Genomic DNA, 19,982 nt, shown 5'->3' on the forward strand with positions numbered 1-19,982 from the left:
ACCCTCAAGTTCTCTTTAAAAGAAACCATTACCAAGCACAAGCTGATCAATACTCCCCTGCTCACACAGGCAGGCCAGGAGGGACAAGAGGATTGGCAGCATCGTTCTTCTCCTTAGCTCTCTGAAGGGCTGAAGCCATTTATTAACTAGTTGGCGTGAGGGGCTGCAGAGGTGGGTCATGAAAGATCCTGGCTAATCACATGTGCACACAGGGCCATCTTACCCATAGGCGCCAGGGGTGCAGGGCACCCGGGCGCCAGGCTCTCAGGGGCGCCAGGCTGAGAGTCCAGGGCCCGAGAGTTGAGTCTGGGGAAGAGCCCGCCCATTGGTTGGAGCGTGTGGTGGGCTCTTCTGCTGCGGGCGGCTCTGTGCTGTGAGTTTGGGTGTGACCAAGCCAGTGAGATGCTGAGGCAGCCGGCCGGCCGGCTCTGCCCTCTTGTGCGCCTGGGACTGGGCAACCGGGGGGGCACCGGGTGGATCTTTGCACCCCAGTGCCGCATATGCTTAAGACAGCCCTGTGTGCACGTAACACACAGGGTCTTGTGGATCTTGATGGGCAGCATTTCATAGCTGCTTTCCAGATCATAAGCATAAAGTATGCACAATTTTATTGGAAGAGGGCAGGCGAACAGGACCCTCTTATAGCAAGCATACCTCTGTTTAAGGCCAAGCTGGAATGCTGAGATTAGCCTCCCACAAAGTATTCATGGGGATGTAGCCGATATCTTGGTCCGTGACTGTGGAGGCCAATTCTGGATCCACACACCCTTCCACAGTGGGGACATAAGTTTCCGGGAGGGAGTTGATCATGGTGAGGGTTTGCCAAGCGTGCCTTCCTCTTAGCATGTTTCTCCCTTTCGTCCTGAGTTTGAGTGTCTCCAAGTGTATGGAAACTTATTCATATGCGGCGACTACAGTGGCCAAAATGTTACTCGCCCCAAAACGGAAAGAAGCAGAAGTCCAAGCAAAGGAAGAATGGAAACAAAAACTTATGGAATATGCAGAAATGGTGAAACTTACTGGAAGAATAAAAAATCAAGATAACAAATTTTTGTTTATAAAAGAATGGAAATGGTTTATTGAATATTGACAGATAAATTATAAACAGATAAAAACATTGGCAGGGTTATTGTAATAACCTGCAGTTTTATAAGAGTATATATTTAAAGAAGATGAATAAAGGAGTGAATTAAATTAATTTGGATATTCAGAAGATATTAAAAGAAATTGAAGGAACCGCAGAAAGAGGGCAAAGAAAGTCAATTTTTGAAATGTCTAAATGATTGCAAACTTGGTGAAATGTATAAAATTAGTGAAATGTATAAACTTGAAAAGTAAAAAAAAGGGGGGGGAATGTAGCTGACTCCAGTGCAGCTAACAGAGAGCAAGGAACTTACCATCCAGCACCCAGGATGTGCTACTAGGAAATAGCAGCAAACCAGCAAAACCCAATGCCTAATTGTGTAATCCAAAGAGAGTGAGTTTTATATCTCTTTGGATGACCTCCAAAGACTTACTCCAGTTTAAGAGGACTGCTCCACCCAATCCTCTGTCAAAGTAAAGAGCAATGGAATTTTGTTTCTTTGACTTTGGTTCCTCGGAGAAGGCGTTGCTTGCTCCTTTGCGATGTGGCACGTATGCACAGCACCCCCATTGGTGTGAACTGAGTTTAGGGCTGCGGAGTTCAGACTTGGAAAGTCTATGTAGCTGTGAAGATCACCAGGTAACTTTGGACCACTGGTGATGTGTTTAACTTACCTCACAAGGTTGTTCTGAGGACAGGGGGAAGACAATCATGTTTGCCACCTTGAGCTCCTTTCCGGATAGATAGAATTTTAATGGGGTGTGTGTGTATGTCTATTGTTCAAAGCACAGAAATGTACAGATCAGAGACAAGGCCTTTCCTGTGGTGGCACCCCATTTACTGAATGCCCCTCAGGACTACCTGGCTGCTTGCTTACTGGGACACTCAATTATGTTTTAGTTTGTCCACTCAAATTAGTTGTTGTGTGGTTGTTATGCTACGACTCCAGCGGATGGCATCCCATCCCATGGGATGTCCTCTCTATCCAAAGAAATAGCAAAGAGATTTTGGGAAAGGTGGTAGGCTCTTGGCTTTTGCTACTTTTGATTTAAGCCTCCAGTATCCAAGCTACAATCTCTACCCAGACCCCTTTTCTTCCTGGCAAAGCCACCACCTGCACCTGCCTCGAAGACCATGGGCTCTTGCAGCAGAGAACAAATCATTTGCAGCTATGGGTATGTAGTATAGAGTTGACCATTTCAGGTTGAAAAAAAGGGGAGCTATTTTTAAAAAAATGTTCCTTTGCTGCAAAACAAACCAACCAACCCCTCAGATAAAAAGCTAGCACATTAGGGAAGATGTTCCAAGCCCAGCCTACTCCTTGTACTGCTTGGTGTCTACCAGCAATGAGTTATTTGCATAATAAAACCATTCAAAACTGGAATCCTCCACCTGGACTCCGATGAAAGGCTGTAACTCAGCGGTGGAGCATTTGCTCTGCTTGCAGTAGGTTTAATCCCCAGCATATCCAGGTAGGATTTATTACTGTTTATATTAAACAAATGCAGATATTGCTTCACAGCAGAGCCTTCAAAGCAGTGTACATGGCAAAAGCAGGACAGAACACACAAACGCAAGCTCCAAGAACAGTAAAACCAACTCAACTGGAAAACTTCGCTTCATATCTCCTAATAACCGCTCCACATGCCTTCGTATAGTTGTTAAATAGCACTGGGGGGAAAACAGTGTGCCCTGTGGCAGCCCACAACAGAAATGCCAAGGGGGCAAAGGGCATTCCCTGGAACCAACCTTGCAGGTAGGACTGGAAGCACTTAAAACAGTGCCTCTCCCAACACGCATCTCGCAGAGCCCATCTAGGATTCCATGGTTGATAGTGTCAAAAGCCAGAGAGAGAGAGCAGCAAGGTTGCTCTCCCCTTGTCCTTCTCCCTATGGGGATAATTCGCCAGGGTGAACAAGGCTGATTCAGTCCCCAAACCAGACTGAAATGGATCTAAATAAACAGTTTCATCTAAGAATGCCTGCAGTTGCTCGGCCACCATCATCTCCATCACCTTCCCCAACATAGAGGGTCCAGGTGTGTGTTTAAAGGAGTGGACATACCACTGCCTCTTTTGAAGTGGCAGGTACATTTCTGAAACCACGGGAAGCCACTGTCAGCCAGTGCAGACCAGGCATCTTGAGCCTGCTGCCTTCCAGATGTTTTGGACTACAGATGTTTAGGAAAAGCTGGTGTAGACAATACTGAGTTTTAATGACCAGTGTTCCAGTGTGTTGGACTAGGACCTGGGCAAACAGGGTTCAAAATCCCCACTCAGCCATGAAGCTTCCTGGGTGACCTTGGGCCAGTCAGCATCTCTGAGCCTAACCTACCTCGCAAGATTGTTGTGAGAATGAAATGAGTAGGAGTACCACATACACCACTTTGAGCACCTTGGAAGAAAAAGGTGGTAATACGTAAAATAACTCCTTCCAATGTGGCTTCCTATTTTGGTAGTATAGTCCATTCTGTAACATCAGGACTCTAACACTGGTGGTTTTTTGGGGGGGGGTGACACACAGAGCGGGAGGAGGCAGCTAAGGAACTATTGTTTCATAGAAAAACGCAGAGAGCCAAGTCTATTACGGCCATAGAATCTCTTTATTCAAACAGAACACACACATACACACACACAGGGAAAAAGAAAAAAAGAAATTACAGACATGGCATGAACATGGCATGACGCAGACGACGCGAAAGGCCACTTCTGTCCTTTGTGGTTTAAGAGCTTCAAGAAATATTGCCACTTAAATGGGGGTGGGAGAAAGAGGAAAGTGAGAGATGGGGAAGGGGTACAAGTTTACTGACCACCTGGAAGTAAAGAGGTGGGGTGAAGGGTGCTTAGTGCTTGCGCAAAGGAAAGGTCCCTCCACCGTGACTTCGCTTCCTACCACGCTCAATGTCCCAAATCAGACCTCTTCAAACCTTGATATTAGATCTTCTTGCCACCTCCACACATATACCAAGCCCTACGGGCACTGGCGTTACGTACCCTTCCAAATCTCAAGGTGTTCTTGGCTGAACTTTTTTGCAATGCTCTTGTCCCAATTCTGTAGTCAGAGGCAAGGGTGAGGCAGTGAGATTTCATTTTCCTTTAAACACTATAAAAAGGAGCTACAGAAAAGTCCAAAGCACGTCAACAGCTGGATGGGAGGCCAGAAGAGAGAGGAAAAAAGCAGTAATTCTGAGGCCTTTGGTGGAAAATCTTGTTTCTAGGAGCCCCAAGAGAAGAGGAGCAGGATTTGGTTGGGGTAAGAATAAGAGCTCCTTGGCCTTCAAGGGAGTGTAACTGGGAAGCAGGGGGGCACTTCTCTTTGGAACAAGGATTATGGAGAAGGGGAGGCTGCAGGATAGGTCCCTAGGGCATTCTACCAGGGTCATTTTGGTCTTTTGTGTTGTTAAGTGCAGGACTTTGAGCCAGAACTCTCAAAGAGGCAGGAGAATTTGGTTTTAAGTAGGTGGAGGGGGGCAGAAAACCCCACCCACACAACCCAAACAGATTCAGGGATGCAGGGGGAATAAACTGGGGGTCTAAAGTTACTTTTCTACAATGCACTTACTGCAGTTCTGCAAGGCGAATCCCACCACATAACCCCAGAGAAAGAAACCCTCTTTGTTTCTGATGACTTCGGAGGCAAAAGATTGCAATATTTGTATCCAGTGGTTGCTGCAGTTAGGAGCAGCGAGGACGTGGCCCAAAATGCAGCCACCAACTCTTTTATCTGTTAATGTGCGGTTGGTGTCTGTCAATCAGCCACAATGAAGCTGAAGGACAAGCCAATATTCACGGACAAACTCCCTGTTGGAGACTAGTGGGGTTTCTGAAATCACAATGGGGCTGCTTAGGGCTAAGAATCATTTCCAAAACCAATTATAGAACACATGCTGCTGGCATGGGTATCACCCCCCCCCGCATGTCTTTTTTCAACAACCACTGCCATGGGAGGGAAGATGCTATGACAGGGTATTGCGCTTCCCCTCCCGACCATGCTGCCGCTTGGATATGCGGGAGAGACTGTGGACTTCCTGTGGAGCTCTTTAATAGTGATAAGGAAACAAACCAATGCTGGAAGGAAAGTGAGTGGGGAAGGCAAAATCCACTGGGAGGAGGTCCAACTTAAATCTCAGTGAGCCAGTGGACGTATGCTGACAGCGGGAGAATCAAAATGATGGAAACTTTAGGGTCAATCCAGATTTCACATGGTTGTACGCACACATCTCTCCTAAAAATTCTTTTCACTGAGTACACTGGTTGAAGAACCCCAAATGATAGTGATGTTTGGGGAGGCAGGCGGGGAACGGAAGCAACTATTTTCAGTCAGGAGACAGGGAAGGCTGGCTCTGCCTCCCTCTCCTTGGCCACCCATTGCTTCCTCTAGGATATTAGCTTCAAACAAGCGTCACGAGGGCAGAAATATCACGATTTCATCCCAGCGTGGAAAGGACAGACGCAGCAGCATTCACACGTCCACACCCCCCTCATTGCCCTTCCTAACCCTACTTGAGGCAGTGGTCTTCAGAGAAGCCGCTTTAGGCAACCTCCTGATCCTTCTTTACCCTGTGAGATAATTCTGCCGTGCTAATCCGACTTGCCACCCTGTGGGCAAATTTGGAGACAGGGGGGCTGGGGAGAGAGGAGCTGTGGCAGACTTGTGCTTGCAGGTGTGGCTGTCAGGTAGAGGAAGAGTCCTCAAAACAGTGGCGAGATTGTTGCTTGATGGGGTTTTTTCTCCCCGCCCTGTTCAGTGTTAACCCCCCCCATCAGAAGACCTCTGGTACGATATAAGCATAAAATTTAATTGCATCAAAACAGACAGGTTTTGCTCAGTGCAGCAGTGTGTACGTATGCATACTGGGAGGGCGGGGGGGGGGATGTCGTAGGGGAAAGAGGCCAAAGAAGGAGAGACGGATCCCCCTCGCCCTGCAGAATTCCTGGGGGAGAGGCACTCTTGCTGGGCTGTGCCAACCAACGGGCCAGGAGGAGGAAGATGCTTTTGCGCTTGGGACGCACATCCGTTTCTCTCGCAGGTGCTCGCCGGTACCAGGTCCTGGTTTCTTCAGTGATTGCTCAAGGTGGGATAGGGGGAGAGGCTGGGCTCTTTCGCTGCCCCTTGCTGCTTTCTCTTCTGCCCCCTCCCCCACCTGCCCACAGGGGTGAAGGCACCGGAAGGACTGGGGACAGTCCCTGGCAAAATGGACTTGTTCGAGCAAGCAGCTGTGGGCCTTCCCCAGTGACGAGACCCACGGAGAGGCTTTATCTGGGGAAAGACAAGGACGGGGTGTGAGTGCATATTAACTATTTCGTCTACAACTTACACATGCCACGCAGGAGGGAAGGAGCGGCTAGCTGCGCAATCCAGGAGTTTTACATCACATGTGGAATTCAGCATCTCCTTTCGGTATTAAGAAGCAAGAACGAGCTTCTCGTTCTCATGGCATCCGAAGCAGAAGAGAGGTTCTGTAGGGGAATCCCACCCTCTTCCGTGAGCCAAGGACTCCCAACCCATATCCTGGTTCCCAGATGCCATCCTTCCTACATCCTGGCAGGCAGAGCAAAGCCACTTCCAGGCCTGCCCCAGGAGGTGGGGTTGCGGGCATCACGCCCTCCCCACGTGAGCGGGGGCTGGTTTCAGCCCCCGCGAGAACAGGGGAATCCCAACCGTCCACGCCTCCCAGCCAGCCAATCGGCTGGCTGGGGGGGCGTGGCTTGCCCTATTTAGGGCCGGAGCGGAGGGGGCTCGCTGTCTCCAGCAAATGGGCTGGAGCCGGATAGTCGATAGGACCAATGCCTAAGCCAATGGCTCTCATTCCTGAATTCAATAAAGTTGCGGCCTAATTCGCCCAATTAACCTTAATTATGGTGTCTCGTGTGTTTATTTATCTTGGTGGGGGGCGGGAACTCGCCACGCAATGAGCAATTCGCAGGCTCATCTCCTCTTACCTACATGCGGTCCCATCTCACCTGGCTGCCGGCTGCTGCTGCTCTTCTGTCTGTTGGGAGCTGCTGTGCTGGGGTTGTGGAGTCTCTGTTGTCCCCGGGAGCGGCTGGGCGGAATCAGAGGTAGTTGGGGGAGGCTCTACTGTGCTGCTGAGGAAAGACAAGAGGGAACTGCTGGCAGAGTAGGAGTGAAGCATTCCCACCCACCCCCCTTAGCCGTGGCCTGGTCACACCACATAAATGTTGGAAAGGAGTATCAAATTTCACATGACACACACTGTTCTCACAATCAGATTAGAAAAGGAGGTCAGATCTAACCAGTGATACAATCCAGGTCTTGAAATCTCTACCTTTCCCAGTTACTGAAGATCACATAAATGTGGAGTGTGTGTGAGAGAGAGATCATCACACAAGAAATGTGGCCTCTATATCTGTTTCGTTGCTGTGTTTCTCCTGAATAAATTAATGGTTTCCAGCAGGGTGGATAAAAATCAATGATTTTTTTGATTAAAAAAAAAAAGATTTTAAAAAATATATTAAATCAAATGTTTTTGATTTAAATTGGATTTTTAAAATAAAATGCTTTTGGAGGAAAAATCTTCCTAAAGATAACTTTCTATTTAAGTTACATTATAGCCCAAAGGCTAGTCATCAGGAAATCAGGATTTGTTTTAAGTTTTTCATGTGTGCTAAAACTCAGTCTGTTTAAAAAATAAATCAGTTAACAAACATGGATACATATGCTATAATGTTATTGTTTTAGTTAAATTGTTACGAAGGAAATGATTATTTTCCTCCTTCCAATAAAGTACAGAAGAAAAGTTGTCCAAATATAAACCGTTCTTATTAAATCTCACAATAATTTCATAATTATCTGTGTATTTCTATTAGTATAACCAAACCAGTAATTTTTGATATAACTGTAAAAACTACTCTGAAAATTTATTATTCCAAAAATAAAACCTTCACCTGGTTGTAAATATTAAGATTATACCAGCAAAAATGAGTCTTTCTGTAAATAAATGATTTAAATCAAGTCTTACAGACTAGTGATTTAAATTCTGATTTTAATCAATTTAATTTAAATCAAATCCACCCTGGTTCCCAGGGAATACTACTGAAAGGGAATAAAGAACTACAAAAGGATACTGACAAGGTGTCAATAACCTCTGCCCCATCCCCTCAAGCCAGATTAAGAGGCAAATTTTTCTTCACACCAGTCTTTCAAGGTTGCAGCCCTCTAACATGTGATGTATTTATTCTCTAGGTCCATCTTAACCTGCTTTTTCAAATCACAAATAATTCTCCCAGTGGAATACAGTTCAAATTCAACAGTGTAGATAATGCAATAAAAAAGGACCAGATAAAAATCAGAGCCAGCATAACAAGACAGTTCCTTCTCTCGTCTTCCCTAAGTCCTTGTCACAAAAAGCCTGACTGAAAAGGAAAGCTTCAAAATCACCCACTTTAAAAGGGCCAAGCTCCTAGATCTGTAACAGTCTGGTGGTTCACATGTTACAGCAATCTATGGTTTAATGTGAATGAGCAGCAGGCTGGTGCCTGTTGCTGAAATCCCTGCCCCTGCCATGCTGCTGGAAAACAAGCAGTGGCCTGGTTTGCCGTGCCACCCAAGCCTGGGGTTGTGCTTCCTTTCTCTTTTGTTTTTCAGAAGTAGGATCATTACGAGATCCATGTGCCCTGCTTGCTAGAGCGCAGAGTAACATTTACCACAGTGACCATCAATGTCAAAGGTTGGTTTTTTTTAAAAAAATTAACTCCACCGAGACTCTCTCTCTCTCTCTCTCTCTCTCTCTCTCTGTGTGTGTGTGTTTACACACGTGTCTACACACAGAGATATAGATTTTAATACTCTTCCAATATACCTGGCGACTTTTGGAGCATTTTGTTGATATTAGTGTACTTATTCATCTTTAAAATCAGGAGCCTATCCCTTAGCAACTTTTCAGGGGAACCAAGAGCCATCTGTGTCACGGATCACACCTAACCATCTTACCTGGCTACTGTTGTCATGGTGATGGGATTTGGTGGGTCACCCCCTTCTGGGGGGCCTGTGTCTGGAGTGGGAGGTTCCTGTTGAACACTAGAGGTTTCTGCAGGGGTGGGGTTGGGGAGAAAAAGAGGGAAAGAAGTTCAATAGTAAGTGGGTAAATGGTGATGGGTGTATCATGTCCAGAGGCAGCAGACAGGCTCAGAAAGGGTGATGTATGAAAGCCAAGCCCCTCTCAACTGCTGTGAACCTCACCTCTACGGAGCTGCTATTTCTGAGCTTCCAGGCATAAGCCGCCTACATTCCCCCCCCCCCCGGGTTCTTGCATTCATATGTACTAGAGACCCACAGTAGGGAAGCAGAAGGCACCATAGTCATGGGGTGTTTAAGGAAGCTCATACAACTAAAGGTAAAGGTAAAGGGACCCCTGACCATTAGGTCCAGTTGTGACCAACTCTGGGGTTGCGGCGCTCATCTCGCTCTAGAGGCCGAGGGAGCCAGCGTACAGCTTCCAGGTCATGCGGCCAGCATGACTAAGCCGATTCTGGCAAACCAGAGCAGGCGCACGGAAACGCTGTTTACCTTCCCGCCGGAGCGGTACCTATTTATCTACTCGCACTTTGACGTGCTTTCGAACTGCTAGGTTGGCAGGAGCTGGGACCGAGCAACGGGAGCTCATCCTGTTGAGGGGATTCGAACCGCCAACCTTCTGCTCGGCAAGCCCTAGGCCCTGTGGTTTAACCCACAGCGTCACACGACTAGGTGGCAGCAAACTTCCACAGCTGCACAAAAGAATGTGCTGTAGAAACTCCTGGACTCCCAGTGGGCTGGTCATCAGAGGAAGTGGCTTAGGGTGGAGAGAGAGTGGCGCAAAGGTTAGAAAGATGGGCTGTGATGTGGGAAGCCCAGGTCCAAAACCCTCCCTGCTCAAGGTATGGAGCTCACTGGAAAGACACGGGCAAGTTGCTTTCTCATCCTAACCAACCGCTGAGATGCTAAGGGAAGGGTCCATTACTCGATATTGCCCCCTCTCTACTGCTGGGCTATTCTATGTTTATATTGCTACTGTCGCCTTATAGTCATTTGTGGAGAAGGACAGAAGTCCCTCGTTGACAAAGGGGAGGGGAAAAGAGAGGAAGGAGAACCCTGAAGGAATGGGTGGTTGGGCGCCTAACAAGGACCATGGGAGCTACGCCTCCTCCAGGACCCCTGCTCTCCCGTCCCTGAAGTTTTCCAGCCAATTGGGGCCCTATAGCACTAACCAGGCACGAGGTGGCTGCTGTGGTCACCAGAACTTTATTTTTTCATTTGGAGGAAATGTATTTTAGGTTAATGGCATCATCTGGGCCATGCCCTAGGTTAGAGCAGCCACTTCTATTAAGGCACAGCAAGAGCAGCTAACTACAGATTTTATTTAGGTCACAGAAGTCCAACTGCCAGCAGCCGGGTCCCAGTGCTACCAACCTATGGAAGGGACCGGCTGGCCAACTGTTTGCCTAAAGCACAATCCAAATGTCTTTCCCCTCCAAAAGGGGCAGATCACTTGGCAGAGGTGAGGGACTGAGACGTTTGGGCGAGCAACTTAGAAAACATGTTGCTCGAGCGCTCGCATGTTTGCAACAGTAAGGGAAACCATTTCACAGTACGCAAACCAGCAGGTGCCAAGGAATGTGGAGAAGAATAGCTGTGCGGGAGGGGAGAGGAGAAGCAACGCCTTACATTCTGGATGCCATTCCGTTTCAGAAGATGTAGGTCGCCACTCACCTCCTGCTGTGGATACATTGCTTTGCGTCACTTCCTGAGGGGGGGCTGCAGGGGAAGCAGGGTCCACAAGTGCTTTGGGGGGCCTGGAGGCCAAAAGGATAAAATCAGAAGGTGGGGTCGGGTCTTTAATTTCAATTTAGTTGTATGCCTCCAACTCGTAAAATATCAAGGCTGTGCACAATATACGCAAGAAAACAAAATAACATAGAAAAAATGCAAAATAACCACTAAAATGACTGTCTAACCAAGGAAGCTGAAATAGCCGTGTACCTGAAAATTCAACAAGGTGAATGCCTACCTAATCTCTGCTGGAAGAGGGTCCCACAGCATGGGGCTTGAAACATTAATGAACTGATTTTTTCTCCCACAGACCATTTGAAAATGGCCACTTAATGATTTTTCTGCCTGTTGTAGCAACTGTAATGTGCTATGCTAGATGTTGGCTGATTTTTCACTGTATTTTCGTAGTTTCTTTTATTTCTTACAGATTACATTTTATTGTATTAATTATTTAAATTCCACAGAATTCAAATTGTAATGCAATGTAAGGACTAAAAGTAAGCAATAAAAATAAAATGAAAAATCAGTATGAATATGTAATGCAATGAATGTGCCATCTCCTGTCTTCAACCACAAATTCACAGCCATGCTGCAGGACCACCTGAATGAGGCTCACAGGACGCTAGTGGATCATGGAACACAGTTTGGGAACCCAAGTTCCAACTGAAGCCGGTAGGCCTCTGTAATGCAGGGTCAACTAACAGTGCTCCTTCAGATGATCTTGGTGAACAAGCTGGCCTATAAGGGCTCAGGCAGCCCTTAAGGTATCCTGAACCCAACTTGTCCAGGGCTTTGTATATTCACACAAGGAGCTTCAACTTGGCCAAGTAACATATGGGCAGTCAGAGATGCTTTAGCAAGAGTTTTTCAGGTGTTGATGCCTCAAACCCATCTCCCTCAGTACCAGCCTCCCCAGTGACTTCCAACGGCTCGGCCGGTTCATTATCTCCCTCCGACGCCCAAATAGTCTCCTGCTCTGAACTTCCAGCTGGTCTTAAAGAGGTTAAGCCTTCCAAGGCCTCACCTCTCTTGCTTTATATGGGGTTCTGCAAATGAGGCCCAATTCTTATCTGTGGTGGGGCAGGAAGCATCTGAGTTAGGACGATCCCACACTGCTGCTCCTGTGTCAGCTGCCACAGGCTGTGAGGACACCATAGATTCCGAGGAAGGATCAGAGGAGCTATCCGCCCAGTCAGGATCTGGGAAGAACAGATTAGAAAAGGAGGTCAGATCTAACCAGTGATACAATCCAGGCCCTGAAATCTCTACCTTTCCCAGATACTGATGATCACATAAATGTGAGTGAGTGTGTGTGTGGGAGAGAGAGAGAGAGAGAGAGAGAGAGAGAGAGATCACAAGGAAAATGGCAGGAAGACCAAGGCAAAATCTATCACTCTCCTGCTTGAATTTCAAAATCCTCCAGTTTCAGATAAATTACCGTATTTTTCGCTCTATAAAATGCACCAGACCATAAGACGCACCTAGTTTTTGGAGGAGGAAAACAAGAAAAAAAAATTCTGAATCCCAGAAGCCAGAACAGCAAGAGGGATCGCTGCGTAGTGAAAGCAGCAGCCCCTCTTGCTGTTCTGGCTTCTGGGATATCTGCATAGCCTGCATTCTCTCCAAAGGACGCACACACATTTCCCCTTACCTTTTAGGAGGAAAAAGTGAGTCTTATAGAGCAAAAAATATGGTATTTTCCCATGTGGCTAGGAATTGGTATGCTGCTCGCTCGCTCCCTCCCACTCCCAAAGCTTGCCTGTGTTGGATTCTGCTGTTCCTTATTTGTAGCAGAGCACCCCCAAGTCAATAAGCAGATGTGACAAGCCTCCCTTTCACCCTCCACCAAATCCCTCCCTTGGACCACATGGGTCTCTCTGGAGCCCTGACCTCCTGATGTTCTCTCCACCTCCGTCTGTTCACCGCAACCGTTGCTGACATGTGTGGCATCTCCATCTCCCCCACCGGGATCTTCCTCCTCGCCTCCTTCTCCCTCTTCTGAGTCTTCGCTGTCCTCACTATCTGTGCTGCCAAGGCTCCTGCTTAAAACGAAAAGGGGAGGAGAGGAAGAAAGGAAGAGAGATATTTCAGATCATGCGCACAGCAGGCAAGTTTCTCCATCCCAACCCTGTTGGACAAATGGGAGATACTACCCCTCTCTCCGCACCAGAAACACATGAAGCTGCCTCATACGAAGATGGACCACTGAGTCCCTCTAAGCCAGTATTCACCTACTCTGGCTGGCAGCAGGTCCTGGGCTCCAACCCCTGCTATGCAAGGTACTTTCCCTTGGAGCAGCCTTTCTCAACCTGTGAGTCCCCCTAGCTAGTGAGCTAGGGATGATGGGAGTTGTAGTCCAACAACATCTGGGGACCCACAGGTTGAGAACCGCTGCCCTGGAGGTTTTGAGGATTCAGCCTGGGTCCTCGCTATGCAACCTGTATGCTGCCAGACACCCTTCAAGCACTAACTGAAATGCCAGGAGGAGAGAGGAATGAAAGAGACCAGGGCTGTGAAGGAGAACAGTTCTTTTCTTCACAAGTGAATGGAAAGAAAACAATCCGATAGGGTAAAGTAATTTGGGGGGTGGGCTATTAAGAGAAATTCCTAGATGGAGCTATGAAAAGGAAAATTCCTAGATCTAGCTAGCAAAATCCCAATGAACTGGCAATGGTAGAAAATTCAAGAATAAAGTTCAGGAAGTTAATTTCTGGCAATGCCAAGACTGGCCTCAAAAAGGCCACTGCATTTGGAAATGCTAATGGAGAAAGGGTGTAAAGCAGTGGTTGGCCCAGCAGCTCCCATCATCCATTATACCATTGGCCATGCTAGCTGGCGCTGATGGCAGTTATAGTTTACCACATCTGAAGGAAAATCCGTTGCCTACCCCTCCAATAGGTTCCCAACAAGCTAAAGTACAGAAAGAGAGAGAGAGAGAGAGAGAGAGAGAGAGAGAGAGAGAGGGAGGGAGGGAGGGAGGGAGGGAGGGAGAAAGCAGGAGCTCCACAGGGCTTTTGTAAGATGTAGGCAACAAAACAGGGTCTCTCATTCAGTGAGAAAATTCCCACTTGTTGCAAAAAAGAGGAAAAAAACGAAACCAAAAGAGCAGAGACTGTAAAACCCAGCCTTCAGTATTAGAGTTATTAGACTAGGTAAGCAGGGGAAAACAACAGATCCCCCCAAGTAACATATAATTGGCATAAAACAGAGACCATCTTCAGGGGGACAAATAATGGCTGGGAAATAGGAGTGGGGAGAAGCAGACTTAAAAGACTGGCCACATACGTTTAGAAGAGAGAGGCAGATACTGTACACCAATTCATCGCAGTACAGGATTTCATTACTACTAATAATAGCGCTATAAATTATTAAGCAATTTAGGCTGTGCTGAGTACTGTACAAATTACAAATTAGAAACCAGCTAGGCCCTGGCAGAAGAAAAGGCTTTGTAGAAATGAAGCCCTTGTGGGCTTAGGAAAGCCACAAAGTAGCCACCATATTCCTTGACCGAACGACTTAAAACTAGTTAATAAAGCAGACCTGCGAAGGAAAGAGAAAGCAGCTTCTAGAAGTCCTGCCTAGGCAAGCGGGTGGGAGAGGATGCCCTCTTCCCTATGAGCAGAAAGCCCTATCGCAGCAAGTCTAAAGAGCCCAACTAAAACAGTCTTCACCAACCTGGTGCCCCCTAGATGTTTGGGGACTACAACTCCCATCAGTCCCAGCCAGCATGGCCGAAGGCTGATTTAAAGAGACAGGACACAAAAAGGGAGGGGAAAGAACAGGATGACAACAACTGAGAAAAGTGCACTTTACACAGGACGTAACAAGACAATGAAAGCTAATTTTATAGGAGTCAAAGCAGGAGAAATATGACTTCATTGATATTAGTTCATTGACAAGGATGGGCCTTCTCTGCAGCGGCTCCCCGTCTGTGGAATGCTGTCCCCAGGGCCTTCATTATACACCTTTAGGCCAGGCAAAAACGGTCCTTTTTAACCATGCCTTTGGTTGATCTGATTGACATCCTATGTCCTTTTAAAATGTGTTTTTTTGGGGGGGGGGGCTATTGGGTTGTTGTTCTTAATTTTTATTATGCATTTTGTGGTTTTATATCTTGATTTTATTCTGTGACCTGCCCTGAGACCCCCGGGTATAGGGCGGCATATAAATTCAATAAATGAATAAATAAAATTAGAGGACAGAAAAAGGCCTGTACTCTGGTATTTACTGCTGGGGAGTCAGTCAATGTTGCACTTCACCAGCTGCATCTTATTCACTGTTCTGATTGTTTTAACACACTTTAAATTCATATACACCACCTTAAGGCAGATTGTACCAGGTGGAATATACCGTATTTTTCGCACCATAGGGCGCACCTGACCATAGGGTGTACCTAGTTTTTAGAGGAGGAAAACACACAAAAAAATATTCTGAATCAAATGTTGCACTAAACTATTTAAAGCAGCAAAGCGGGCGGCTCCTGTCCGCTTTGCTGCTTTAAAGCGAGCCTCAGAGGAGGGTAGGAAGGGGAACCATGGCTTATCTAAGTCCAGTTAATAATGCTGAGCCTGACCTATGGCCATCGAGATTAGCCTGGCCGTCTCAGTGGAAATCTGGGGAGGCTGAGGTGGACTTTCCAGTGGTCAAAGTGTGGTTGTGTCTTCCTGCCCAGCATCTATTTCCTGCCCTCTTTCTCCCCTGCACCCCCGCACCCTGCTTCGAGGGAAGGAAGCGGAGCCATGGATCCTCTGCTCGCAACTGCAGTGGATTCCCTCCACTTTGAAGCAGGAAAGTGGGAGAGGAGCTGCCTACACGAGTGTAAGCTGCTCCCCTCCCACTTTGCTGCTTCAAAGGGAGCCCAGGAGGAGGGAATCTGCTGCCTTCGCTAGCAGAGGATCCATGGTCCCCTTCCCTCCCTCCTCCGTAGTTGCTTTGAAGCAGGAAAGTGGGAGAGGAGCTGCTTACACAAGTGTAAGCTGCTCCCCTCCCACTTTCCTGCTTCAAAGGGAGCCGGGGAGGAGGGAATCCGCTGCAGCTTCCCCCACCTCCCGGAGAGCCCGCAGAAGCCGTGAGCTCTTTAAAGGGGCTGCGCGGCTTCTCCTGGCTTTTCTGGGAGGTGGGAGAAGGGACTGATGCAGCCAGTCAGTCCCTTCTCCCTCCTGGGGAAAAGCCTGCAAGAGCGCACAAAGCTTGTGTGCGGCTCTTGGGGGCTTTTCCCGCCTGCCTCCCCCCTGCATTCGCTCCATAGGACGCACACACATTTCCCCTTGCTTTTTAGGAGGGAAAAAGTGCGTCCTATGGTGCAAAAAACACAGTAAATATTTTTTACAAATATTAAATGCATAAAGTGTGCTTGGAAGAAGTTTATGAAAAGTGATCACGATGAACATGAAGGGAAATTCTTCTGTGTGAAGGAGGAAAGTAAGAGCGAAAGGAACCAATCGGCACCCTTAGTCCAAAGCCAATTTGGGGAGCGCCAGGAGGTATTTGGGCAGGGGATCGTCTCCTACCTGACTGTGGCAGGCTGTGCCATACCAGAAGAGACAGCAGCCTCCTTCTCCTGCCAGATGTCCTCCCCGTCGGAACCGTCAGCCTCGTCGTCATCGTCAAACTGCTGGATGCGCTCTTTGTAGCAGATGTCGAAGAGGTTGGAGTTGGGCTGTGAGAAAGGGGTGGAGGAGAGAGATGGATCAGAGCCCAGGCCAGGTGCAGAGGGGAGGCAAAGAGGAGTAAAGCTCTAGAGGAGCGGCTCTTACGCTGTCGTCGTCAGCATTCAAGGAGAAGGTGATGTTGGCCGTCTTGTCAAAGGGAGCGCTGGAAGAAAACAAGAAGACCGAGATGAAGGTCGGAACATGACTGCGCATAGGCACGGGAAAGGACCAAGGCCTAGTTTGGGAAAGAACGTAGCACTGAACCTACCGCAAAGCTTTGTTTTCTTGTAGGAGAAAGGATTGCCCCTCCCACTTGCTCCACTAGGCGGGGCCATGCAAATTAAGTTGCTCTTACCTCAAGAGATTGGAGATTGGGGGTGGTGGCATGAGACAGAGACAGCAGATTGCCTAAGGACATCTTAGTTCATATAGAGAGGCGACTTCTCCCCACATGAGCATTTTCACAGATCCGCCTCTCCCACCTGGACAGGGTCCCCAAGCTAGCGTGCGCTTTGCCTCTGAACACTTCCCATAAGAAGAACTAGCTTCAGATCCCTTTTCTGTTCCTAGTATTATCTACATAATGGCAGGGACAGCCATAGCGGCAGCCAGAACTAAGACACCCGTGAGTTGCTGTCAGGAGAGGAGAAGCCACCCAGGCCATCTACCAGCCATAGAATTGTAGAATCTAGGAAGCTTTTGCACAATGTGGGGATCAAACCCATGACCTAGAGATTAGGTGTCTCATGCTCTACCAACCGAGCTACCAGTGTTTTTTCTATGCCCTTGTTGTTTCGTCCATCTTATTTCCAAAGGGTTCAGGGCACAAAGCTATACTTTAAAACACACATACAAGAGGGAAGCTCAATATGTGCGCATGCAGAATACACCTGGGCTTTGACTTCTAGTCTAATCTGCTTGGGTGGTGCACTCTTAACTGGGGAAGAGGTAGGTGGAACTGCAGAGATGCAGGGGACGGATGTAGCCCAACACCCCCGCCTGTGGCTGGAGAGGAGCATAGCAGCGTGTTAGGCATTACCTTTTCAGCTGTCGGAAGTGAGCACTGCAGGGCAGATAGGCAGAGAGAGGGAGAGAGGGAGAGAAAGAGAGAGAGAGGCAGACACATGAAATCAGGGGGGCTGGGAAAAGAAAGACTGCCCTGGGGTGGGGTGAGTGAATTCTCCATGTCACCCTAGACTCCCTCTATTGCGCTATTTCAGCCCTTTGGAAAGATGGGATTCATGCTGAAGCTGTTGCCAAAAAGGGGGGAGGGGGGGCAGAGGACAAACTCTTGGGCAATCTTTGCTGAGAACATTAAATATTTAGATGGTAACAGGACCCAGGAATCCAAGGCACCTTCCTCCTTACCAGGCAAGATGATCTAGTTAGCGAATTGAGCAAAGCACGTTTGGAGCCAGAGACTCAGGTAGTAGCTGGGTCTGGAAGAAATCTCATTCTTCCTCCCCAAGAACCTAGTCACCCTTCCATTCCAAATGGCTGATGGAACCTATCCTGCGCTGCTTTTGGGCTTCTCAGTAGCATCTCAATGGCCAGAAAGGGATGCAGGATGCTGGACAAGAACAGCCTTTGGTCTGACCCACTAGGGCTCTTTTCATTATCCTTTTTTTTCCAATGATCAAAAGAACGGGGGTTCAAGACTAGGCTGGAAATGTCTCCCCTTGCTTCCTGGGCCCCCCACCTGCCTTCTCAAGAGAAGACAAGCAACACTGGCTTACAGACCTCAGCCCCTTGCTCAGGATGAGCCTCCAACATCTCCTATAGGCAGAACTTCAGGACAAGAGGCCACAGACCCCATGTCCCTTCCCAGATCTGTGTTGTGCAACGTTCTTACTCCAGGACAAAATGCCCAGCACCAAGTACCGTGTGCAAGTGCATGCAAATTACATGTGCCCCAGATTTTGCGGCAGGCCAATGAATAATCTCTTTCTTGTTGGCAAGTACAAATGAGGCCAGGTGTCTCCAGGCACTGCCAGCCCGAGCAGGTGCAATCCCATGTGGGGTTATGGACACGTCACCCCATCCAGAGTTCTGACTGTGAGCCCCTCAGGACAAGCATGCTTCCTTGCCGGAACTACGCAGAACCCCCCCCCCCCCGATGCTGCGTGCTATTGTTCCCACTGGAGGCTATGCTTATTCTCAGCCAAAAGAGCACAGAGCAAGTAAAAAACAAGACGATGACACACAAGCATGGCAAAGGGGAGAGGAAAGGGCAGGCCGTGAACCGTGTCACTAACTTGACGTTCTCTTCTTGCTCGCCAAATTCCTCATCGTTAAAGCCAAAGTGGTCAATGAACGCCGAAGTCATCTGCTGCAGCTGGTAATCTACAAAGGCCTATAAAGAGGAGGAGGAAAAGGAAATGAGGCTAAATGTGAATTACAGTTCGAATGGAAATATGGGGGGAAGGGTATAGGAAGAGAGAGGAGGAGAAACTTACTAGGCCCAATGGATCTACCTAAATGCTGTATGAGAACACATGAATACAATAGTCATTCCCCCCTCCCCAAACAGCTCCTAATCCAAATCTGCCAAGTGAACCCTGTTTGAACTCAGCTTACAGGAAGGAGCTCATCCCAAATATCATTTGCTTGATGACAAGCGGCATCTGACCAGCATTTCGTTTAGCTGTTTCATATTGTATCACTTTGTAACCCACTTTTCTGGGTAAGAGATACAAAGCTGTGTACAAAGCAACTCATGAAGACAACAAAAAGGTACTGAAAAGTGGCAACTAGGAGAACAGAATGTCAGGATTCCACATGTAGTGGCAGTAAAGGGGGTGAGGAATGGGGCTGGCAGGATACAATTTAAAGTTTGTGGAGAAGAAAGAAGAAAAGCAGGGGAAGCGACCAAAGCAGGCCTAAGAATTTCAGACCCTGCGCCTGCTTAGGGATGGGGAAATTGTTCTAGGTTTCTAAGCAAGCAGACAGGTGGGAGTGGTTCCAGCCCTGGCAAGACAAGGGGGCAAGGTATGGCGCACAACTGGAAGGTGCCGCACTTGCCTGCTGCAGGACAGCCTCCTGAGGGAAGCTGAACTCCTTGAGGTCGTTCTCATCATCATCACTTGATGAGTGGAGATTGTGCATGTTAACCTGAAGGAAAGGAAGATGAAGGAATCCATTAGGTGAGTCTTCCGACGGGAATAAAACAAAATAAAACACAAGAATTGAGTGGCCAAGCCCCAGAGAATCAGCTAATAGAACCTACTATTCCCCACAGAAATGGTAGGGAACCTGTGACCCTCCAGATGTTGACGGACCAACTCCCATCTCCCCTGACCATTGGCCATAGGGCTGATGGGAGTTGTAGTTGTTCTATCAATTCCACCGCCGTCAGCCAAGCTAAGCATTTTGGCAGACTCTGGCCAGCTGGAAAAGCAGCCATTTAACAAAAAACCAAGTGCTTAACTCTGGAGCCACAAAGCTCATTTTTCCAATGGCAGTGGTAAGACCTAGTAC

General features: G+C 47.9%; 1 protein-coding gene across 10 annotated transcripts in view; it reads right to left on the bottom strand.

The window, feature by feature from the left end:
- Window positions 1-3,666: 3,666 nt before the first annotated feature.
- Window positions 3,667-19,982, bottom strand: part of PPP6R1 (protein phosphatase 6 regulatory subunit 1) — a 53,853-nt gene continuing 37,537 nt past the window's right edge. For 3 of the 10 annotated variants that reach the window (XM_053360654.1, XM_053360651.1, XM_053360652.1), the window contains exons 14-24: window positions 19,527-19,616; window positions 18,761-18,858; window positions 17,545-17,568; window positions 16,611-16,668; window positions 16,365-16,513; window positions 12,745-12,896; window positions 11,879-12,053; window positions 10,795-10,877; window positions 9,037-9,133; window positions 7,047-7,193; window positions 3,667-6,342 (exon numbers count right to left, since the gene is read on the bottom strand). In XM_053360654.1, the coding sequence (XP_053216629.1) occupies window positions 6,339-6,342; window positions 7,047-7,193; window positions 9,037-9,133; window positions 10,795-10,877; window positions 11,879-12,053; window positions 12,745-12,896; window positions 16,365-16,513; window positions 16,611-16,668; window positions 17,545-17,568; window positions 18,761-18,858; window positions 19,527-19,616 (1,077 nt within the window). In that variant the 3' untranslated portion in view covers window positions 3,667-6,338. Of the gene's footprint in view, window positions 6,343-7,042; window positions 7,194-9,036; window positions 9,134-10,794; window positions 10,878-11,878; window positions 12,054-12,744; window positions 12,897-16,364; window positions 16,514-16,610; window positions 16,669-17,544; window positions 17,569-18,760; window positions 18,859-19,526; window positions 19,617-19,982 lie in introns of those variants that run through there. The other 7 variants (XM_053360653.1, XM_053360658.1, XM_053360655.1 and 4 more) reach the window with 7 other exon arrangements.

Source organism: Podarcis raffonei, chromosome 13, assembly GCF_027172205.1.
Source record: "Podarcis raffonei isolate rPodRaf1 chromosome 13, rPodRaf1.pri, whole genome shotgun sequence".
Classification (NCBI taxonomy): domain Eukaryota; kingdom Metazoa; phylum Chordata; class Lepidosauria; order Squamata; family Lacertidae; genus Podarcis; species Podarcis raffonei.